The sequence below is a fragment of the Cetorhinus maximus genome, chromosome 6 (genome assembly GCF_964194155.1).
Source record: "Cetorhinus maximus chromosome 6, sCetMax3.hap1.1, whole genome shotgun sequence".
Taxonomy (NCBI): domain Eukaryota; kingdom Metazoa; phylum Chordata; class Chondrichthyes; order Lamniformes; family Cetorhinidae; genus Cetorhinus; species Cetorhinus maximus.
In genome coordinates this window covers 158,001,851-158,021,095 of record NC_135884.1, presented here as the reverse complement: position 1 = coordinate 158,021,095, position 19,245 = coordinate 158,001,851, and the positions used below count along the sequence as shown (strand labels likewise).

Genomic DNA, 19,245 nt, shown 5'->3' with positions numbered 1-19,245 from the left:
CACATCCACGCTGTCAAGACTCCTCAGGATCTTAAAGGTTTCAATTAAGTCGCCTCTTACTCTTACCACTGCATATAAGTCTAACCTGTCCAGCCTTTCCTCATAGGACAACCCTCCCATTCCACGTATTAGTCCAGTAAACCTTCCCTGAACTGCTTCTAATGCATTTACATCTTTCTATAAATAAGGAGACCAGTAGTGTACACAATACTCCAGATTTGATCTCACCAATGCCCTGCACTACTGAAGCATAACCTCCCTACTTTTGTAATCAATTCCCCCCACAATAAATGATAACATTCTATGACTTTTCCTAATTACCTGCTGTACCTGCATACCAACCTTTTGTGATTCATGCACTAGGATACCCAGATCCCTCTGAATCTCAGAGCTCTGCAAACTCTCACCATTTAGATAAGCTTCTCTTTTATTCTTCCTGCCAAAATGAACAATTTCACATTTGCCCACGTGATACTCCATTTGCCAGACCGTTGCCCATTCTATGTCCCTTTGTAGCCCCTCTTTATGTCCTCTTCACAATTTACTTTCCTAGCTATCTTTGTGTCATCAGCAAATTTAGCAGCCATTCCTTCGTTCCCTTCATCCAAGTCATTTATATAAATTGTAAAAGGTTGAGGCCCCAGCACTGATCCCTTTGACACACCACTCATCACATCCTGCCAACCAGAAAAAGACCAATTGATGCCAACTCTCTGCTTCCTGTTAGCTAGCCAATCTTCTATCCATGCCAATATGTTACCCCCTGCTCCATGAGCTTTTATTTTCTACAATAACCTTTGATGTGGCATTTTATCAAATGCCTTCTGGAAATCTAGTATATCTACCGGTTCCCCTTTATCCACATGTGACTTCTTCAAAGAACTCCAATAAATTGGTTAAACATGATTTCCCTTTCATCCGCCATCTCCCTACTTTCCATTATCAATTCCCCAGACGCACTTTCCATCCGACCAACACAACTTTGTTAACTTTTTTCTTGTTTAAATATCTATAGAAACTTACTATCTGTCTTTATATTACTAGCTAGCTTTCTCTCATACTCTAATTTTTCCCTCCTTATTAGTCTTTTTGTCATTCTTTGCTGTTCTTTATATTTTGTCCAATCTTCTAACCTGCCACCCATCTTTGCATAATTATTTGCTTTTTCTTTAAGTTTGATACTGTCTTTAACTTTTTCAGTTAACCACGGATGGTGGGCCTTCCCATTGGAATTCTTTCTTTCTCATTGGAATGTATCTATTCTGCGTATTCTGAAATATCCCTTTAAATGTCTGCCACTGAACCTCTATTAACATATCCCTTAACTTCATTTGCCAATTCACTTTAGATAGCTCCACTTTCATGCCCTCACAATTGCCCTTATTTAAGTTTAAAATACTCGTCTTGGACACACTTCTCTCCCCCTCAAAATGAATGTAAAATCCAATCATATTGTGATTGCTGCTACCTAGGGGTGCCTTCATGATGAGGTTATCAATTAATACTATCTCATTGTTCAAAACCAGGTCTAGTAGAGCCTGCTCTCTGGTTGGCTCCAGAATGTGCTGTTCTAAGAAACTATCTTGAAAATTCTATGAACTCCTCATCTACGCTACCTTTGCCCATCTGATTTTTCCAGTCTATATGTCGATTAAAATCCCCCATGATTATCGCTGTACCTTTCTGACAAGCTCCCATTATCTTTTTTTTACACTTTGTCCTACCATGTGGTTACTATTAGGGGACCTGTACACCACTCCCACAAGTGACTTCTTGCCTTTAGCATTTCTCATCTCAACCCAAACCTCTTCTACATCCTGGTTTCCTGAACTTGGGTCATCCCTCTCTAATGTGCTAATACCATCATGAATTAGCAGAGCCGCCCTCCACCTTTTCCTAACTTCCTGTCCTTCCTAAATGTCACATATCCTTTAATATTCTGGTCCCAATCTATGTCATCCTGTAGCCATGTCTCAGTAATGGCTATCAGATCGTACTTATTTATTTATTTCTATTTGCGCTCTCAGTTCATCTGTTTTGTTTCGAATGTTATGTGCGTTTAGATAGAGCCTTCAGTTTTGTCCTTTTATTATTTTTGTAGGGCCTAGCCTTATCTGCTGATTTACCTAGATTTGTACACTCTGTCCCTTACAGTCACGGTCTGTTTATCATTTTCCATATTAGTACCTTTCTCTCTTGCCTGGTCTCTACTCTTTGGTTTATCACATCTTCCCAAATTTGATACCTTGCCACCACTATTCAGTTTAAAACCCTCTCTACTTCCCGAGCTATGCGGCTCACGAGGACACCAGCCCCGGCACAGTTCAGGTATAGACTGTCCCAACAGTACAGATCCCACTTTTTTCAGTACTGGTCCCAGTGCCCCACAAACCGGTACCCACTTCTCCCACACCAGTCCTTGAGCCACGCATTCATTTTTCTAACCTTATTTGTCCTATGCCAATTTGCATGTGGCTCATGTAATGATCCCAAAATTATTACCTTTGAGGTTCTGCTTCTTAATTTGGTGCCTAGCTTCTCATACTGATTATGTAGAACCTCCTTCCTCATCCTGCCTATGTCATTGGAACCTACATGGACCACAACCACTGGATCCTTCCCTTCCCACTGCAAATTCCTCTCCAGCCCTGGGCAAATGTCCCGAACCCTGGCACCAGCCAGGCAAAATAGCCGCCTGGACTCCCACTCCTTGCTACAAATAACAGTGTCAATCCCCCTCACTATACTGCCCCCTACTACCACTACATTCCTTTGTGCTGCCCCCAATTGAATGGCTTCCTGTGGTCATGGTTAGTCAGCTCATCCACTCTGCAGCCCCGGCTCTCATCCAAACAAGCTGAAAGAACCTCAAACCCGTTGGACAATTGCAGAGGCTGACACTCCTACACTCCTGCCCTCTGGGTCCCCTTACCTGCCTCAGCTACAGTCACACCCCACTGACCCTGACACCTTCCAAATCAGAAGATCCTATCCTAAATGGTGTGACCACCTCCTGGTACAAAGAATCCAGGTAATTTTCCCCCTCCCTGATGCGTCGCAAAGTCCTCAGCTCAACTTCCAGCTCAATAACTCTGAGCCGAAGCTCAAGCCGCAGACACTGCAGACGCGTTTGCCCTGGATCACACTGGCATCCAGGAGCTCCCACATGCTGCAGCCGTGACACATCACCTGTCCTGCCATATTTGTGTTTTAATTAATTATTTTATTCAATTATTTATTTTCTTTTATATATTTATTAATCCTTGAAGGTGGCAGGACATATTAAGAGAATGGTTAGCAAAGCATATGGGGTCTTGGGTTTCATCAACAGAGGTATTGAATACAAAGGCAGGGAAGTTTATGCTGAACCTTTGGTTACGAACATACAAACCAGGAGGAGGCCACTCGGCCCCTCGAGCCTGCTCCACCATTCAGTAAGATCATGGCTGATCTGACTGTAACCTCAACTCCACATTCCTGCCTACCCCCGATAACCTTTCACCCCCTTGTTAATCAAGAATCTATCTAGCTCTGCCTCAAAAATATTCAAAGTCTCTGCTTCCACCACCTTCTGAGGAAGAGAGTTCCAAAGACTCTCAACCCTGAGATAAAAAATTCGCCTAATCTCTGCCTTAAATGAGCGACCCCTTATTGTTAAACAGTGACCCCTAGTTCTAGATTCTCCCACATCCACCTTGTCAAAACCCTTCAGGATCTTAAATGTTTCAATTAAGTCGTCTCTTACTCTTCTAAATTCCACTGGATACGAGTCTAACCTGTCCAGCCTTTCCTCATAGGAACACCCTCCCATTCCTGGTATTAGTCCAGTAAACCTTCTCTGAACTGCTTCTAATGCATTTACATTTTTCTATAAATAAGGAGACCAATACTGTACACAGTATTCCAGATGTGATCTCACCAATGCCCTGTAAAACTGAAGCATAACCTCCCTACTTTTGGATTCAATTCCCCTCACAATAAATTATAACGTTCTATTACTTTTCCTAATTACTTGCTGTACCTGCATACTAACCTTTCGCAATTCATGCACGAGGACACCCAGATCCCTCTGAATCTCAGAGCTCCGCAATCTCTCACCATTTAGATAATAAGCTTTTTTTTTGTTCTTCCTGCCAAAATGAACAATTTCACATTTGCCCACATTATACTCCATTTGCCAGATCTTTGCCCACTCTCTTAACCTATCTATGTCATATTGTGGCCCCCTCATGTCCTCTTCACAATTTACTTTCCTACCTATCTTGGTGTCATCAGCAAATTTAGTAACCATATATTCGGTCCCTTCATCCAAGTCATTTGTATAAATTGTAAAAGGTGGAGGCCCAGCACTGATCCCTGTGGCACACCACTCATCACATCCTGCCAACCAGAAAAGGATCCATTTATGCCAACTCTCTGCTTCCTGTTAGCCAGCCAATTTTCTATCCGTGCCTATATGTTACCCACTACACCATGAGCTTTTATTCTCTGCAAAAACCTTTGATGTAGCATTTTATCAAATGCCACGTGGAAATTCAAGTGCAGCACATACACCGGTTCCCCTTTATCCACAGCACATGTGACTCCTTCAAACAACTCCAATAAATCGGTTAAACATGATTTCCCTTTTACAAAACCATGTTGACTTTGCCTGATTGCCTTGATTTTTTTCTAAGTACCCTAGGTCACAACTAGAATATTGTGTCCAGTTCTGGTCACCACACTTTAAAAATGATTTCAGGTTCCTTGAGAAGGTGCAGAGGAGATTTACCAGAATGATTGCAGGGATGGGAAGTTTAGTTACAAGGTTAGTTTTGAGAAGCTAATGTTCTCCTTGGAGCAAAGGAGATTGAAGGGAGATTTGATAGAGGTGCACAAGATTATGACAGATTAAGATAAGGTAGACGAGGCAAACTGTTCCCATTATCTGATGCTACAAGGAAAATGGGACACAGATTTAAGGTCTTGGGCAAGAGATACGGGGGGGGATGTGAGGAAGAACTTTTTTACATAGCGAGTGGTAATGACCTGGAACTCGCTGCCTACAAGGGTGGTGGGAGCAGAAACAACTGATTATTTCAAAATGAAATTGGATGGGCACTTGAAGGAAATAAACCTGCAGGGATCGAGCGAGAGAGTGGGACTGATTGAATTGCTGCATAGAGAACCAGCACGGGCTCAATGGCCCAAATGGTCTCCTCCTGTGGTGTAAACGACTCTATAACATAGAGTAGATGTGTTAGGCAGACAGAAAGTATCACTTGCCAGTGGAGTCTTCAAATTAATAAAAGATTTAGCTTTGGATAATGGGAGATTCCAATTTGCTTGGGTAGACATTGTAATTACACTCTGTTCAATGAGGGGTCAGCATGCTGGACACAGGGGGACTCAGCATGCTGGGCACAGGGGGAATCAGGATGCTGGACACAAGGGGACTCAGCATGCTGGACACAAGGGGACTCAGCATGCTGGACACAAGGGGACTCAGCATGCTGGACACAAGGGGACTCAGCATGCTGGACACAAGGGGACTCAGCATGCTGGACACAAGGGGACTCAGCATGCTGGACACAAGGGGACTCAGCATGCTGGACACAAGGGGACTCAGCATGCTGGACACAAGGGGAATCAGGATGCTGGACACAAGGGGAATCAGGATGCTGGACACAAGGGGAATCAGGATGCTGGACACAAGGGGAATCAGGATGCTGGACACAAGGGGAATCAGGATGCTGGACACAAGGGGAATCAGGATGCTGGACACAAGGGGAATCAGGATGCTGGACACAAGGGGAATCAGGATGCTGGACACAAGGGGAATCAGGATGCTGGACACAAGGGGAATCAGGATGCTGGACACAAGGGGAATCAGGATGCTGGACACAAGGGGAATCAGGATGCTGGACACAAGGGGAATCAGGATGCTGGACACAAGGGGAATCAGGATGCTGGACACAAGGGGAATCAGGATGCTGGACACAAGGGGAATCAGCATGCTGGACACAAGGGGAATCAGGATGCTGGACACAGGGGGAATCAGGATGCTGGACACAAGGGGAATCAGGATGCTGGGCACAAGGGGAATCAGGATGCTGGGCACAAGGGGAATCAGGATGCTGGGCACAAGGGGAATCAGGATGCTGGGCACAAGGGGAATCAGGATGCTGGGCACAAGGGGAATCAGGATGCTGGGCACAAGGGGAATCAGGATGCTGGGCACAAGGGGAATCAGGATGCTGGGCACAAGGGGAATCAGGATGCTGGGCACAAGGGGAATCAGGATGCTGGGCACAAGGGGAATCAGGATGCTGGGCACAAGGGGAATCAGGATGCTGGGCACAAGGGGAATCAGGATGCTGGGCACAAGGGGAATCAGGATGCTGGGCAGAGTGGGGCTGGCTCATGTGACCAAAGATTGAGCAATGCAGCCTGTGGAATTCGTTATCACAGAAAGTAGTTGAGACCAAAACATTGTATGCTTTCAAGAAGGAGTTAGATATAGCTCTTGGGACAAAAGAGATCAACGGACATGGGGAGAAAGTGGGAGCAGGCTATTGAGTTGGATGATCAGCCATGATCATAATGAACGGTGGAGCAGGCTCGAAGGGCTGAATGGCCTACTCCTTGTCTCTATGTTTCTATGATTCTAATGTTGGAGAGAAATCAGATCAACAAAGCTGGATTTGATAAAGAATAAGCAAGCAGTTTGTTTATGTAGGTGCTGTGGAGCCAATAAAAACAGAATCAGTTGTAAACAGTCAGGCAGCATCTGCAAGGAGAGAAATAGTGTTTCAAGTCTACAATCATTTGTCAGTGGGGAACAAATTTCTGTACATTTGTGGATTTAATTGCTGTCATCTCCCTTCTTACAGTCCACATTTACCTGCAAGATGTGTCACTGCCAGAGACACTGGGACCAGGGATTCAAAACTGAGCCAAACACCTCACCTCACATTTGATGGCCCAATCTGTTAAGATCTACAAGGGCTCAAAATCTGAACCCTTGTCAAGAACTCAAGGTGGTCAAAACCCTCCCCATTAACCCAGCAAACAATAGCTTATTCAGTAGAGAGGATGGCAGCAATGTAATCTCCTTTCCAGCCCCTCATCAACTGAAGCTTGGGGATGTCAGGCACAGAGTCACCCTGAGAAAACTCAACTTACATGGAACCTTGGAAAGATCATACAATGATTGAACAAATTTAATCACATCTGCCCTGTCACTTATCGTCCCGAATGTAGGTGCAGCTCTGTAGGGCTGAATTTGAGTTACCGACAGGCCCAGGTTAATTGTAGCTGGAGTTCCATCACAGTCCTAAAGCTGCCACTTTTGGATTTGAAGGACATTTAAACTGGTTGATCTCAGAGTTCAGAGCGAAGAGGTTCTGGGGCCTTCCATTAAGGAAGGATCACAATTTTTTTCTGCAGCTTTTCCTCTGGGAACAGAAATCTCCTGACAACATGGTCCAGTTCCTCCAGTGTGAGCTGTGCATGTAGCACCACCACCTCATCATCATCAGTCTGAATCACGTATTTCAACAATCGATAGAGATCTCGCAGAACATCACCCAGAACCTGCAGCAGAGAAGACAGCAGGATCAACTCCACAATGCTAAAACACAGGGTGAGGAAGAGAAATGTTAAACTCCTGATAGCCAGTTGGTGAAGGATGAAACCAGAGCCAAGTTTTACTCAGTTTATATCTAATTACAGTGAAACATTACAATATATACCGTCTAACTCAACCCTTACCCCAATGCCAGTAAGTGTCTCTTTATAACACTTTTATAAACTCATTATGAAAAGTGTCTCTTTATATGTGCTCAAGTAACAACCCCAATGAATGCTCTCCACCTGCATATAGTTAACCTTAGTTCATATAGAATTAACACAAAAGAGAAAGAGAGGATCAAATCCACAGTAAGACACAGAGAGAAGATCAACTCAATAAGACAGACAGAGAGAGAGAGAGAAAAATGGTGGGGGTGGGAGCAACTCCCCCCAAAAAATCTTCCGTCCATCTTCCCTGGACTTCCCACCAGCATTGAGTACATTACAAACCTCCCCTTTCCAACTCGACAAGGGGATAGACTGTCCCCACCGCAACCCCCCCACACCCCACCCCACCCAAGGACACACGCCACCGCCCTCCACTGAGGGACTGCTCCATTTCATTGAGGTCACACTCTGCCCCTCACCCTTACTCCAGTGTTCTGTCTATCACCACACCCCTGCTCCCGGAACCACTCTCGGTCACAGCCCCTCTGTTCCCACCGCTACCCTCAAAGCACCCTCCCTGCTCCCCTCCTCTAGCCAGCAGCCCTCCACTCTTGCCTCTTATGTGGGTATGTGCTGTCCTCCTGATAGTCGTGGGTCAGTAATGTATCTGAGATCTGATCCAGGTTCTATTTTAATATTTTCACCAGCTGAGAACATGAAAGGGTCGCTGTGCTGGGGCTGGAAGGCACAGAGAATATTACAGAGTGAATTCTACTCAGCTAAACAAAGGCTTTTTGTAGGCAGTGTGTAGCCACAATGTGAGACCCGTTATTAGATTAAACAGCACACAGACACCCGTGATTAACAGGCAGAAAGCTGCCGCCACAGCTCAAGTTTCACCTGGGAGAGTTGAGGTGGGGTGTGGATGGGGGTGGAACCAGATTCAAGAGAAGTACAAGGGAGGGAGACAGCCTCAGGTGGAGTGGCAGGGAGGAGAGGCACGGGATGATGTGGCTGGGGGTCCCAAGGGCTGGGGGAGGGCGGTGGTCAAGGGAAAGTCAGTAGAGGGGGGAGAGGTAGGTGAGGGGGGAGGGGTAGGTGAGGGGGGAGGGGTAGGCGAAGGGGAGGCGGGCGCGAGGGGAGGGCGGAGCGCGAGGGGAGGGCGGAGCCCGAGGGGAGCTGGAGGTGGAGTGCGAGGGGAAGGAGGGAGAGATAACTCCAATCCAGGCTGTTCTCTATTTAACAAACTAGTCTAATTTACTTGAAGCTTAGTATTTAGTACTATGTCAGGTCTTGATTCTTAATCTATAGTTAAAGCTGAAAAAGACTTATCAGAACTTAACAGGTGAATGTAATTTGCTACACACTCGGTCTCCGTCTCCTTGCGTGCCCCTACTGATTTCTCCAAGAGGTGTCAGCTGTGGCTCAGTTCATAGCAGCCTCGCCTTTGAATCAGAAGGTTGTGGGTTCATGTCCCACTCCCGGAAACCAAGAACTGTGAATGTACTCGAAAGAGTTACATGCGATCTGTTGATAACTCGAAAGAGTTACTGATTTCTCCAAGATTGTCAATGTCATACTCTCCATCCCCAAGGAAAGATCTACAAAGATACAGCACCGGGGTCCCAGGACTGGCCCATGTCTCACACACTCTTCTGTATTACTTCATCAGCCCAATTGGTAGGCACAGCCAGCAACAAACACACAATGTTGTAACCGGAATACTGACAGGGTTAGAACTGATGCTCAAGTTCAACTCCTTGACCGGGCCAGAAGACAGGAAGGAACATATATATAATCGATATATATCTACGTCAACCTGACTACTTTATAAAATCATTATTTTTATTTTAAAAAATGGACAAGGCTTTACCCTAACTAGTCATGGCTCGTACCAGAGGAATTTCTAACCATCAGAAATCAGCAGGGACCTTGTTATCTATAAAGAGGCACTAATGCCCCTGTGACTGCAGAAAATAAAATTCCAAAGAAATGTACCAACCCCCTTTATGTTTCTAAGGCAGAGCTGGCCAATGGAAACGGCGTGTCTACAAGGACAAAAGGGACCTGACTCCTGTATTAAACACCTCAAGATTCCAGACCTGGGAAAATACATCCTTTGTCCAACATCCAGCAGAAGTGGGAGGTATGTCACATGACCTCCCCCAAGCTGGTAGAACCTGTAATATCGCCGTTGGCAACTGAACCCAGGCAGTCTATCATTTTACCATCTAATAGGTAGAAGCAGAAAGAGCTCTTTACAGGTAAATTGCCTGGCCCTCATTTACACTGGACTACTACTACTGGAATATTGGAACTCCTATCGGTGCCTATAAGACTCACCCTGCAACAGTTTCAGCCTGCTAACCTCTGAAGGAATACGCCACTGGACTTTTGATTCTGGACTCATGTGAAACCATAGCTCTTATTTTTATTGTGGTTTTGCCCTGTACCCCTTTCTTTCCATATCCCTCTATTCTATGACCAAAACCCCTTTCCCGCATTTTGTGTACACACAAAATAAACCAACCCTCTTATTATACCTTATCTCGGGTTTGCTCAGGGGTTATTAACAGGAGGTTGCATCACTCCAAACTAAGGGATTGGGGAAACACTTATAAAGGGGGAAATCAGAAATCAAGAACATCTGTTTACGGGCAGGTAGTGAGTGGAGAAATCAGGGCTGTTTAAATTAATCCCCATCCCATCCGTAACTGAAATTTGGAGCTCACATCCCAAATTGATCCAATTTGAATTTGACCAGAGTCCAAGTTAAGAGACAAGCCAAATTAGAGATAAGAGAGTCAATTAGAAGCCAAAAGAAGGAAAATTCAGTGGCTGCAACTCATTTTGAGACAAGTAACTTTACCACAACAAATTCCTTGTCCTAACATGAAGAAAATGGCAACATTTGATGCCCAAATATTTATTCAGCAGAAGAATTTAAATGGGGAATCTTTGGCAGGCCTTAAACACAGGTCAATTGAAAGTTGTAGCTAGGGAGATACAGTTCAAATTGCCCAGCTAAATCAAAAGGAATTCATCCTAGCGTTGGTAGATCGTCTGGATCTGACGTTACCAGTAGGGCAGTCAGATGAAGAGCTCGATCATAACTCTGAATCCCCTCCCCTAGCCAATTTCGAACTGGAAAAGCTTAAATGGAGCTAGAATTTAAGCAGATGGAGAGGGAAGAGTGAGCAAGGGAACAAGAAAAGGAAAGAGAATCCAGCTCTGAAAATTGGAAATGGAGCTAGCAACTCAAAGGGAAAGTACACAACTAGCCGCTGCAAGGGGAAATCTCTCTCTACCCAGCAGCATCCCCTATCCCCCTAACCCGAAAGCACTCTCTCTCTGAGACCCTCCACTATGCGAGATTCTTTCCCCAATTTGAAGGGAGTGGCATTGAGTAATTTTTTTTTTAACCAACTTTGAGAAAACAACAGGACAGCTAAAATGGCAATTAGTATCTGGACATTTTTAATCCAAGGGCAGCTGTCAGGGAGAGCCCAAGAGGTCCACTCCATGCTGCCTTCTGAGGTGTCCCTAAATCATGAGCAGGCCAAGGCTGCCATCCTAAGTGTCTTCGAGTTAGTCTCAGAGGCAGACCACCAGCAATTCCTTGATGCTCAGGAGAAGCCAATCCAAACCTACATCAAGTTTGAATGGCTGAAACAAACCACGTTCGACCGATGGATAAAGATCCCTAAAATTCCCACACAGTTATGAGGGGTTGCGTGAGCTAGTACTGTTGGAAGAATTCGAGAATTGCCTACCCTCAAACCTGCGAATACCCTTAGAGGAGCAAAGAATCCTCATAGCCAGGGGTGCAGCCATCACAGCAGGCAACTATGACCTCACCCACAGGCCTGGAAACTTAGGCAGACCATTTCCAAACTAGAAAGAGAAGCAGGGCGATCTAGAAAGGAAAGGGCCCGCACCCAGAGAAGAAATGAGGGCCAGGCAATTTACAAAAGTAGGTGTGAAAAGCCCCCCTACAGCCCAAAAGGAGAATTCTCAGAGGCTTGTGTGTTCTCATTCCACAAAATAGGCCATTCCAGACCCGAATGCTGAAGACTGCAAGGCAAGCCTGTTGGCCTATTAGGGCTTCACATGAGTAGTCCCCTGAAGGACGCCCCGATGGGTAGTGCAGCAGAGCCTCTCACTACAGAAACGTACCCATTGGAGGGCATGGCACCATGCATGTCTGAGCCAGACAAACTCCCAGAGAACTTCGTCCTTTCAGGAACGGTGTACCCCTACCTGGCCCAAAATGTGAGCGAGTCTGTGGTACTGCTCTGGGACACAGGGGCCACCCAGTCCTTAATGTTAGAGGGAACCTTAAACCTACCCCCCGCATCCCCCTCCGAGTCCTCCCTGAAGGCCAAAGCCCTGATCAGTGAAGTCAATGGAGACGGTATGTCTACAAGGACAGAAGGGACCCTGACTCCTATATTAAACACCTCAAGATTCCAGACCTGGGAAAATACATCCTTTGTCCAACACCCAGGAGAAGTGGGAGGTATGTCACAAGGCCTACCCCAAGCTGCTAGAACCTATAGTATTGTCATTTGGAACTGAACCCAGGCAGTCTATCGTTTTACCATCTAATAGGTAGCAGCAGAAAGAGCTCTGCCCAGGTAAATTGCCTGGCCCTCACCTACACTGTGAACTATTGGAACTCCTGTATTGGTGCCTATAAGACTCATTCATCTCTACGTACCTTCTTGCCTTGCGGAAGTCCTTGCTTCTGGCAAGTCAAATCATTCTACATCAGTTTCAGCCTGCTAACCTCTGAAAGAATACGCCACGAGACTTTTGATTCTGGACCCTGGACTCACATGAAACCATAACTTATATTTTTATTGTGGTGTTGCCCTGTGCCCCTTTCTTTCCCTTATCCCTCTTTTATTGTATGAGTCCAAAAAGGGGTGGATATTGTGAAACACCTTCCCCACGTTTTGTGTGTATAAAATAAATCACCCCTTTTCTTTTACCTCATCTCGAGTTTGCTGTGGACTTATCAATAGAGGATTGAATCACTCCAAACTGAAGGGTTGGGGAAAACACACCATCATTTATAAAGGGGGAAATCAGAAATTAAAAACTCCTTTCTGTTTATCAACAGGTCGTGAGAACAGAAATCAGAGCCGTTTAAATTAATCCCCCACCTGTCCTTAACAACCTCCAAACTTCTGTGATACCACAGACATCTCAAAGTCCTATCCTGCAACTATGCAGTAACGTCTACAGATAAAGCAACTCAGAGTTGTGCTTTTCTAGGATTAGTCAGGAGGGATCAGAATTACCCTGCATCTTGGCACTGATGCAACACACACACCGAATTGAGGAGTGTCCTGGTCTATGGCCAATTCACTCAACACTAGCTCCAACCCTGACATGCTAACACCTTACAACTCCATTCTATACCAAACCTACAGCCTGAAGCTTCTGGGATGAGGACAAGTAACAACTCATTTGGGGATTTGCAGCAGCTGATCACAGCACTAACCCATTCACTGCCAGCAGCCTCCAGTCCAGTGCCCAGACTGCAACATTTCCACTTTTAATAGGAACAGCAGGAGGCCATTCGACTGCTTGAGTTTGTTCTGCCATCCAGGGTATGACAGGGCTGGGGGAGGGAGGAAGGGTCTCAGGGCTGGGGGAAGGGAGGGTTTCAGGGCTGGGGGAAGGGAGGGAGGGTCTCAGGGCTGGGGGAGGGAGGGTCTCAGGGCTGGGGGAAGGGAGGGTTTCAGGGCTGGGGGAAGGGAGGGAGGGTCTCAGGGCTGGGGGAGGGAGGGTCTCAGGGCTGGGGGAAGGGAGGGTCTCAGGGCTGGGGGAAGGGAGGGTCTCAGGGCTGGGGGAGGGGAGGGTCTCAGGGCTGGGGGAGGGGAGGGTCTCAGGGCTGGGGGAGGGGAAGGTCTCAGGGCTGGGGGAGGGGAGGGTCTCAGGGCTGGGGGAAGGGAGGGTCTCAGGGCTGGGGGAAGGGAGGGTCTCAGGGCTGGGGGAAGGGAGGGTCTCAGGGCTGGGGGAAGGGAGGGTCTCAGGGCTGGGGGAAGGGAGGGTCTCAGGGCTGGGGGAGGGAGGGTCTCAGGGCTGGGGGAGGGAGGGTCTCAGGGCTAGGGGAAGGGAGGGTCTCAGGGCTGGGGGAAGGGAGGGTCTCAGGGCTGGGGGAAGGGAGGGTCTCAGGGCTGGGGGAGGGAGGGTCTCAGGGCTGGGGGAGGGAGGGTCTCAGGGCTGGGGGAGGGAGGGTCTCAGGGCTGGGGGAAGGGAGGGTCTCAGAAACAACTCTGGACTCTGAACACTGAAGAGCAAAGCAGAATCTCAACTAATCAACTCCTTTAAGATTTGTTCAGCCACAACCAATCAGAAAACAGCTGATTGCCAGACTAAGTTAAAACATTTAACAAAATTTAAAAATGCAAAAGAGTTGCAAAAGTATTTTCCCACTCATGAAACGTGAATGTTTGTTGAGGGTTTATTGAACAAGAGATTGGGGTGGACGGGTGCTCAGAAAGCTTAGCTTTAAGCAGGTTTTAAAGGAGAAGAGAAGAGTGGAGGGAGCAAGGGGAGCGGAGGGAGCAGACAAACTATGAACAAGGAGGAGTAGGCCATTCAGCCCCTTGAGCCTGCTCCGCTATTTAATAAGATCATGGCTGATCTGATAGTAACCTGAAATCAGCATCCCACCTACCCCCTGATAACCTATCACCCCTTTGCTTACCAGGAATCTATCTACCTCTGCCTTAAAAATATTCAAAGGCTTCCATCACCTTTTCAGGAAGGGAGTTCTAAAGACTCACGAGCCTCAGAGAAAGTTTCGCTTCATCTCTGTTTTAAACCCTTATTTTTAAACAGTGACCCTGAGTTCTAGATTTTTTCACAAGAGGAAACATCCTCTCCACATCCACCCTGTTAAGACCCCTCAGGATCTTATATGTTTCAATCAAATCGCCTCTTACTCTTCAAAACTGCAGTGGATACAAGCCTAATCTGTCCAACCTTTCCTCATAAGACAACCTGCCCATTCCAGGTATTAGTCTGGTAAACCTTCTCTGAACTGCTTCCAACGCATTTACGTCCTTCCTTAAATAAGGTGACCAATACTGTTGTCATGAAGAGATTAACGTATATAAGGTTACTGAAACTTATTTGAAATTGGACTTGTAGTAGTGTCTGTGGGTGTGGGTGTGAGTGTGTGTGTCGTAATTGGATTACAGCCAGCTAGTCTGGGTGCTTTGATGTACAGTAGTTTTGAGATATTAAACAGTAAGGAAGTAAGGTAGAGGGACATTTGCATTTTGTTGAATAAACAATTCAAAGACTGGGGGTGAAATCTTGCACCTAGCTAGGAGACATCAAGCAATATGTTTATATCACTAATAAAATTGGTACGATGAAAGGGGTTTTATTGTTAGAAGAGGTCGAGTTCAAAGGGCCTGGTGATACAATGAGAATTTGCATTCAAAGGGAAGGCTAGGTATATACAGAAGAGTTTTGTGTTTGGTTCAGAGGCATGTGATATCTAAGCCGCCTGTAAGCCTACAACTGTCTGAAAATGACACAAATTAAAAGGAACCTCGTTTTGAATTCCTAAGATAAAATGTGCTTTACCTGGTGTCTGTTTAAGTCTATGGGTTATTGTTGCCTTGGGGAGATTACCTGGGAGTGATTCATTCGGGGGTTTGTTTAATAGTTGTCTTGGTAGTAATTTGTTAAATTAATGAATGTTTAATTTGGTTTATATAGAAAGCCTCTGGAGGCTTGATTGCTTCATTTCTGAATTCAGAGCTGCATCTCAAACATACCAATTGAAAATATAGGTTATGACAGTTGTTTAATTTTCCCTCTGGGATTTTAAATAACTCAGCCTTTTCCAACTGCTATGTCAACACCGTACACAGTACTCCAAATGTGGTTTTACTAGTGCCCTGAATAACTGAAGCATAACCTCCCAATTTTGTATTCAATTCCCCTCGCAACAAATAATAACATTTTATTAGCTTTCCTAATTACTTGCTGTACTTGCATACTAGCCTTTTGTGATTCATGCGCGAGGACACCCAGATCCCTCTGCACCTCAGAGCTCTGCAATCTCTCGCCATTTAGATAATATGCTTCTTTTATTCTTCCAGCCAAAATGGACAATTTCACATTTTTCCACATTATATGCTATTTGCCAGATCTTTGCCCACTCACTTAACCTATCCATATCTGTTTATAGCCTCCTTATGTCCTCTTCCTATTTCCTACCTATCTTTGTGTCATCAACAAATTTGGCAACCATTCCTTCAATCCCTTCATCCAAGTCATTTATATAAATTGTAAACAGTTGAGGTCCCAGCACTGATCCCTGTACACACCACTCATTACATCTTGCCAACCTGAAAAAGACCCATTTATGCCTACTCTCTGCTTCCTGTTAGCCAGCCAATCTTCTATCCATGTCAATATGTTATTCACTATACCATGAGCTTTTATTTCCTGCAATAACCTTTGATGTGTCACTTTATCAAATGCCTTCTGGAAATCTAAGTACAGTACATCCATCGGTTCCCCTTTATCCACAGTGCATGTTGCTTCCTCAAAGAACTCCAATAAGTTGGTTAAACATTATTTCCCTTTCACAAAACCAGGGAGCAAGGGGAGCACAGGGAGCTGGGGGAGCAGAGGATTTTAGGAAGGGCACTCCAGAGAGTGGGGCTTAGGTACCTAGGCAGCTGAAGACAGAGCTAATAGATGGGAAAGGGAGAGGGATGCACAAAAGGTTACAGTTAGTTGAAGAGTGTGTTTGGAAAGATAGTCAAACTTTCACAATTTTAGTTTTGGAATTTCCTACCTAATCCTCTCTCTCCTCTATTAAGATGCTCCTTAAGATGGAGGGTGAAAGGAAGATGGCCAACCAGGAGCATGTTGGAATAGTCAAGTCTGAAAGCAACAAAGACACGTAGCTGGGTCTTAACAATAGACGAGCTGAGGCAAGGCAAGAGGTATGTAATATTATGAGGGGTGTGAGTAAGTGGTCCCTGTGATGGAGAGGAGATGGGCTCAGAAACTCACCTCACAATAAAAAGTACACTAAGGTTATAAATAGTCTAGTTCAGTCCAAACCAGTGGCTGGGAGGTTGTAGGAAGAGTACAAGAGTTTGTGGTAGGGACTTGAGATAATAGTGTTGGCCTTCCTCAGGTTCAACTGGAGGATCTGAACATTCATTCAGGACTGGATGTCAGGACAGTCTGATAACAGAGAGGCAGTGGAGGGGGTCAAGAGAGGTGGTGGATGTGGAGAGGATGTTTCCTCTTGTGGGAGAATCTAGAAGTAGAGGTCATTGTTTAAAAATAAGGGGTCACCCATTTAAAATGGAGATGAGGTGAATTTTTTTCTCTCCCAGGGTTGAGAGTCTTTGGCACTCTCTTCCTGAAAAGGCAATGGAAGCAGACTCTGAATATTTTTAAGGCACAGGTGGATAGATTCTTGGTAAGCAAGGGGGTGAAGAGCGAGGCAGGATGCAGTTTTGAAGTTACTATCAAACCAGCCATGATCTTATTAAATGGCCTACTCCTGCTCCTTGTTCGTATGTTCTTATGGTGGGGAGGAAGAGCTGAGTGTCATCTCAGTACACGTGGATACTGATCCCATGTGAACAATGTCACTGAGGAGCAGTATGTCGACGAGGGAGAAGTGAAGTGCAGATATTTTAGAAATCTGAGCTGTAGCTCGATAGCTAAGAGTGAAAGTAAGTGAGGGCAGTGCATGGGGTTGGACAACAACAGGAGAAAGGTGGCAGAATTTTGTGACTAACCAACTACAAGGTTGTAGAGAGGATGAGGTGAGACGATGCAACATGGGCACAACCAAAGCATGTCATTTCTGACTTTGCTTTGAAGAATTTTTGTGTTGTGGGAGAGGGAAAGCCAGAATGAAAGAATTCAAAGAGGGTGTTATGAAGGAACTAGACAAAACACTGAGAGGCAATAATGCATCTAAGTGAGGGTGAGAACTGTAGCTCACTTAAGTGGCCACAGGCAGGGCTGGTCGGCTATTTCACAATCGTACACACAAGTAATTTTTGGTAAAGACTGCATGAAATGTAAGAAATAAATGCAGAACGCAGTCCATCCTGAAAGAGTCACATGGTTGTATTGAGCTCCTGGTGATGCACACAGAGTTACTGTGTCATCGAAGTGGATCATACAAACCGGCATCCTCATATCTGTGGAAAACGTGCAGTCCTGTGGCTGGAGATCGATGGTGGGAGGGGGACATTTCATTCAAGTCTGACCTCAATCTGCCAGCATTTCCAGCTTCCATTGATTTCACTTTTATCCCTGTTGTTTGGCTTGAGAACAGATCTGGTTTCTCAACTAAATGTGTATTTACTGCTCATGGTGTCTTCTGAAATATCCAAAAGCAATAACATCTTTTTGCAGCAGGACAGAGAGGGGACACTGGGACTTACCCCATGAGAAAGGACCAAAGGAGAAGAGTGCTGTGACATTTACTGAGTAAAAATCTTTATACATTTATTCACTGTGTTTAAATGTGCTGGTACAGGAGGGATCCTTGATTGTCTCACAAGTAACGTTCGTGTCACAAAAGTGCCAGGCTATGACCACCTCCAACAAGAGAATCTAACCATCTCCCAATGACATTCTGCAGCATTACCAATGCTGAATGCTGCACCATCAACATCCTGGGATTACCACCAACCAGAAACAGAAATGGGCTAGCCATAGAAATACTATGACTACAAGAGCAGGTCAAAGGCTGGAATTTCTACAAAGAGTAACTCACCTCCTGACTCCCCAAAGCCTGTCCACCATCTACAAGTCAGGAGTGTGATGGAATGCTCCCCACTTGCCTGGATGAGTTAATCTCCAACAATACTCAGTTAATTTTAAAACAGTGTCCCCTAGTTTTGGACTCAACATCTGGACATAAACATCAATAAAGAATAATTTAGGAATAATTTAAAACAGTGAAGTGCAGGTCATTCTCCACCTCTACCCCATCCCACCAAAACAACTTGTATTTGTACAGCACCTGTAATGTAGCAAAAAATCCAAAAGCCATTTAAGGGAACATCACCAAATATATGACACCAAGCCACATAAGGAGATATTAGAGCAGATAACAAACAGCTTCATTTTCAGGTTTTTGGAGGATTATCCTTCAGGTAAATGACAGTCCCACCTCCACTGACAAATAAGTGACAGACCTCCCCCCTCCCAGCAGGTAACTGACAGGCTGCCCTCTCCCCGACAAGTGAAGGACACAATCTGAAGATTTCTATTGTGCAGCTAGTGCCTCCTGGCCAAGATTTAAAGCTCCTCAACATGACCTCTGTTGTAGCATATTATCATTGATATTTCCTGCCTCATTGGGTAAAAATCCAAAGCTTAGACATAGGTGCTGATGGAAAGGACATTATTTACATCAGCTGATTAATATTGAGTGAGTGCTATTTGTCTGGGCTGAGTAATCCAGATAGTTCAGCTCAGAGTGCTGACTGCGCTCTCCTTATTTCT

General features: G+C 45.4%; 1 protein-coding gene across 3 annotated transcripts in view; it reads right to left on the bottom strand.

Annotated features, from left to right (window-relative positions):
• Window positions 1–6,682: 6,682 nt before the first annotated feature.
• Window positions 6,683–19,245, bottom strand: part of tango6 (transport and golgi organization 6 homolog (Drosophila)) — a 121,910-nt gene continuing 109,347 nt past the window's right edge. For all 3 annotated transcript variants that reach the window (XR_013576977.1, XM_078544705.1, XM_078544706.1), the window contains one exon: window positions 6,683–7,575. Coding sequence is in view for 2 of the 3 variants with exons in the window: in XM_078544705.1 (XP_078400831.1) it covers window positions 7,399–7,575 (177 nt within the window). In the remaining variant the exon portion in view is untranslated. The remainder of the gene's footprint in view (window positions 7,576–19,245) is intronic.